Source organism: Engraulis encrasicolus, chromosome 13 (genome assembly GCF_034702125.1).
Source record: "Engraulis encrasicolus isolate BLACKSEA-1 chromosome 13, IST_EnEncr_1.0, whole genome shotgun sequence".
Lineage (NCBI taxonomy): Eukaryota > Metazoa > Chordata > Actinopteri > Clupeiformes > Engraulidae > Engraulis > Engraulis encrasicolus.
The window spans coordinates 4,314,372-4,319,122 of NC_085869.1; the positions used below are offsets into that span (position 1 = coordinate 4,314,372).

A 4,751-nucleotide genomic window follows, 5' to 3' on the forward strand; every position below is an offset into this window, starting at 1 on the left:
GGAACGTTGGTAAACCTCCCTCCGATAGCCTCATACAGTCTCGTGCCGTTGGGCCGAGAGACTAGTCTCTTGGCCCAGCGGTATCGTACTGTGTCTCCCATTGCCGAACCGTTGTAGTTGACGAGGTCGCACGTTCGATCCCCGAGGGGGGTGAACAGGTGCAAGATGACCTCCGTCACACATATCCTGTAAGCTTACATTCTCAAGGCTTACATTGTTAGGTAGTAAAGTAAGTACAGACCTATTTTACTATCTATGGTAAATCTTTTTTTTTTCACGCTCACCTTGAACTTCCTACCCATGATGCCTTGGGGCCAGTGTTAATTTCGTCAACCATGACTGTGACTAAAATATTTCATCAAAGCCTTTTTTTGATTTTCGTCATTTAGACTAAGACTAGGACTAAACTGGGAAGGCAATGACTAAAATATGACTAAGACTAAAATTGATTTTCGTCATTGTGACTAAGACTAAGACTAAATTTTAAAAAGCTGGCAAAATGAACACTGCTTGGGGCTTGGTGTCTCTGGGTTTCTGCTGTGCAGACTGTATATCGAATATGTCTGAGAGGCCACCAGGTCGTCTTTCACTGCTTTTATGCACCCATATCGATCAGAGTGACCAGTCTCTCGCTCTGTCTCTCTCTTTCTCTCGCTCTCCCTCTCTCTCTCTCTCTCTCTCTCTCTCTCTCTCTCTCTTGCTCTCCCTCTCTCTCTCTCTCTCTCTTTCTCTCTCGGACTCAAGGACTCTTTCCAGGAATGGATGGCTCTAAATATCTCTCCATCTCTCTCTCTCTCCATCTCTCTCTCTCTCTCTTTCTCTCTCTCTCTCTCTCTCTCTCTCTCTCTCTCTCTCCAGGAATGGATGGTTCTAAATCTCTGGAGCTGTAAAGTGTTTGAGCAGTATTCTGTGAACTAGTTTGGTCCCATAGCTGGACTTGAACTTGATTAATAATGTCAGTCCCCATTCAATGCAGTAGCCCAGAGGAAGTAAGCGTGCGTGCGTGCGTGAGTGCTCGCGTTTGTTTGTCTGCGGCCAGTGCCAGGATGGGTGTTGTCCTGCAGCTGATGGATATTCCCATAAGTCTAGAGCTGTGTGATGTGCAGTGCACTACACACACACACACACACACACACACACACACACACACACACACACACACACACACACACACACACACACACACACACAGACAAGCATTGAGGGAAGCAGAAGTAGTAACTTACTTTGCAATGCTGCTACCTAGTGATGCCTGTTTTACAGTCGATGATATGCTTTTGGGTCATGGTTGATAGGAAGCGCCTGTCTGTCAGCAGCAGTAAAGGATCAAATAATGCAATATTAAGCCCAAGACATACAAAATTATTCTAAAATAATGAATTGTTAATAATACAGCACTTAAAAGCCATTTCAAATAAGATGGAATCAGTTATAATGTGGGGAAATGGCTTGTTTTAATTTTTTAGCTCCTGGGGGCAATCACAGAGATTAGTTTAAAGTAGAGGTTGTGTTTCCTTTAATCAATATGTGATGTAGAAAGGATTGGTTTTTAGTGCAGTATTTCCTTTATAATGCCCCATTGTGTACTAAGGTTGTGTGTTTTCCTGTGCTTGCATTTCACACTTTTAATCGATGTCCCACTTTCCACAATGAGCATTGTCTTAGGGTGCAGTACAGAAGTGGGAGCACACACATCCCTAAGCCTAAGCAACAACACACACACACACACACACACACACACACACACACACACACACACACACACACACACACACACACACACACACACACACACACACACACACACACACACACACACACATAAACTCATACCCCTAACACACACAGAGACTCATACCCCTAACACACACACACACACACACACACACACACACACACACACACACACACACACACACACACACACACACACACACACACATAAACTCATACCCCTAACACACACACGCACACACACGCACACATGCACACACCGTTGCCTGTAATGGGAAGTTTGCTTTTGGCGTCACCCTTCCTCATTTCTTGTATGGATTTGTGTTACAGTAAATACTCCGACTGTATCACACAACATGTGGTCCATGACCATTGTTTAGTCTACGTGCTTGTGGCCATGCGTTTAAAGGTACACTGTGCAAGATTTTTAGATTTCCAGAATTCATGCTACCTATTCACTAATGTTACCTTTTTCATGAATACTTACCACCAACATAAAATTCGAAGTATTTATTATGACTGGAAAAATTGCACTTTTCATACATTAAAGTGGGATCTTGTCCATTTTTAGCTGCAAAAATGGCAGCTCTCTGGCACAATCCTTAACCCTAAAGCCTAAAGCACAAAAAAGGCTGCTGAATGCCTAAGCCGTTTTTAAGAAAAGTTGCCCTCAGCCTATAAAAACCTAAATATCTCTGCTGTGCATCAGAAGCTAAGACCCGCATCTTGCATTGGAATGTGTTCATTCATCTCTAACATGCCAAGATTTGTAATAAAACTGTGTCAAATCTCATGAGCCTGAATGTTGCGTCATGCAGCTCTACGCGCGCACCATGGACACTGTTGCACAACGCAGCATCCAGCATCAAATGGGTTAATGTGGGTTCATTGCTCATGCCTCTAGACCCCAGTGAGTTTTCTGCAGCACAGAGGTCTGCCAACAGATGTGGTGAAATAATTTGTTTCAAAACAAGTTGATGAGGGCTGGGTTGGGTTGGGTTGTGAGGGTGACATCATTCAATTAAACGATGTTGTATCAATGAAAATAATGTTTAAAGATGCTGCATGCTCCTCCATGTTTTTGAACGCCTCTTTATCCAATAAAACGCGGATCAGAGGGCCCTACCGTGGCACAAATGGTAGGGCACTCGTTTGCTATGCGGTTCGATTCCCACTCACTTATGGTCATTACACCTTAACTGTCCTGACAAATAAAGAAACAAAAAGAAAAAATATGTATTAAAAAAACACAAATCCGAGTGTGCGGCATCCTCTGTATTTTCATTTATGTTGGAATTCACAAGTGACCAGCACCTGAACAAGAATGCATTGGGGTGCAATAGGTTTTTTTCAATGTTGTTTTTTGCACACCTCAGCTGGCAGGTGCGTCGGAAATGGACCATGGGTCACTCAGCAGACAACTTGAAAAAAAAACTCCCGTACACTGACCATTTCAATGTTTTTCTTTAACAAACGTTTTGGTCCTAGATTTTGTTTTGATTTTGTTTGTGGAAAAACAGTGAAATGGTCACTGTGCAGGAGTTTTTTCCCAAGTTGTAAACAATGTTGTATTGTCATCATGCACCTCAATGACCTGTGACCCCCAACAGCGGTGACTGACCTTTCCCTCTCTCTTCTCCTCTCTCTGCCCTCTCCAGGTGGAGCTCGTGACAGAGGGACCTCGCTGGCTGGCTGGCTGTGAGCTGAGCGGGTGTGTGTGTGACGTGACGTGAGGGTGTTGTTTTAACCACGACTTGGACACACACCGAGGGACACTGTGTGTGTGTCTGTGTGTGTGTGTGTTGTGTGTGATCGCGGAGAGGAGTGAGTGAGCGAGCGAGGTAGCGAGCCTGCGTGAAGATGGCGGCCAGCAAAGGCAAGAACCAGAGCAGTCTGGCGCTGCACAAGGTCATCATGGTGGGCAGTGGAGGCGTGGGCAAGTCGGCCCTCACCCTGCAATTCATGTACGACGAGGTGAGTGCACCCCATTACATTACATTACATTGCATTACATTACATTGCATTACATTACATTACATTACATTACATTACATTGCACTTAGCTGACGCTTTCATTTATTCAAAGAAATTTGCAGAAGTGCTCCTTTAAGGTGTGCACAGGTGGTGGTAGTAGAGTTTTGTAGTAGTACATTTGTACAGCACGTTAGTGGGCAAGTCGCCCATCACCTTACAGTTAATGTATGACGAGGTGAGTGCAAGCTCTATGTGATGGTGACACACATGTAACACGTTTCATGTCTTAAAGGATAACTTCAGCAAATTTCAGCATGCAGTTGTAATACTCACACCACCCTGGACTTTTCTTCTTCTCCAGCTTTTTCCAAGTTCCTGGTCATTGTAATGGGGACAGAGTTTGTTTACATTTAAAAAAAAACATTGTGATTTATTCCCAAAAAACGAACAAAAGGTTAAATACAACATCAGCAGACAATAGCAAACAGCAATGTCTTTTGGGGAAATATTTGGAGCAGGCCTATGTTAAGGTTTTTATTGTCAACAAAATCTGCCCCCATTAATCAGATCTCTGAAAAGGCTCAGCTGAAAAATTCAGCATCACCAAGTACTGACAAGTCGAGGGTAGCATGAGAACAATACAACAGCACATTGAAATTTGCAGAAGTGCTCCTTTAAGGCGTGCACAGGTGGTGGTGGTGGTAGAGTTTTGCAGCATGTTAGTGGCCAAGTCGCCCCTCACACTGCAGTTAATGTATGACGAGGTGAGTCCATGAAGACGTTTTATCCTGGTAGTGATTTTAAAGGGGTAATTCAGACTTTTGGATATTGAACCGCTACAATTCGGAACTGCACCTTTTAATGTCCACCCTCACCCTACACTTCATGTCATACATGTAACACATTGAGATGTTACATTTTAATCCGACCTTAAAAAATCTCCCCCTGATTGTAACATAGTGTGAGAAAATACTACTACTACTACTGTTCATGTACAACGAGGCAAGTTCAAGGTCTACAAGTGGTTGTTAAAAAAGCCAAAA

General features: G+C 43.5%; 1 protein-coding gene across 1 annotated transcript in view; it reads left to right on the forward strand.

Moving 5' to 3' along the window:
• The window catches only part of ralba (v-ral simian leukemia viral oncogene homolog Ba (ras related)), a 37,009-nt gene that overhangs the window by 23,934 nt on the left and 8,324 nt on the right, over positions 1-4,751 (forward strand). Inside the window, exon 2 of the mRNA XM_063212996.1 lies at positions 3,393-3,708. Coding sequence (XP_063069066.1) covers positions 3,595-3,708 — 114 coding nt within the window. The 5' untranslated portion in view covers positions 3,393-3,594. The remainder of the gene's footprint in view (positions 1-3,392; positions 3,709-4,751) is intronic.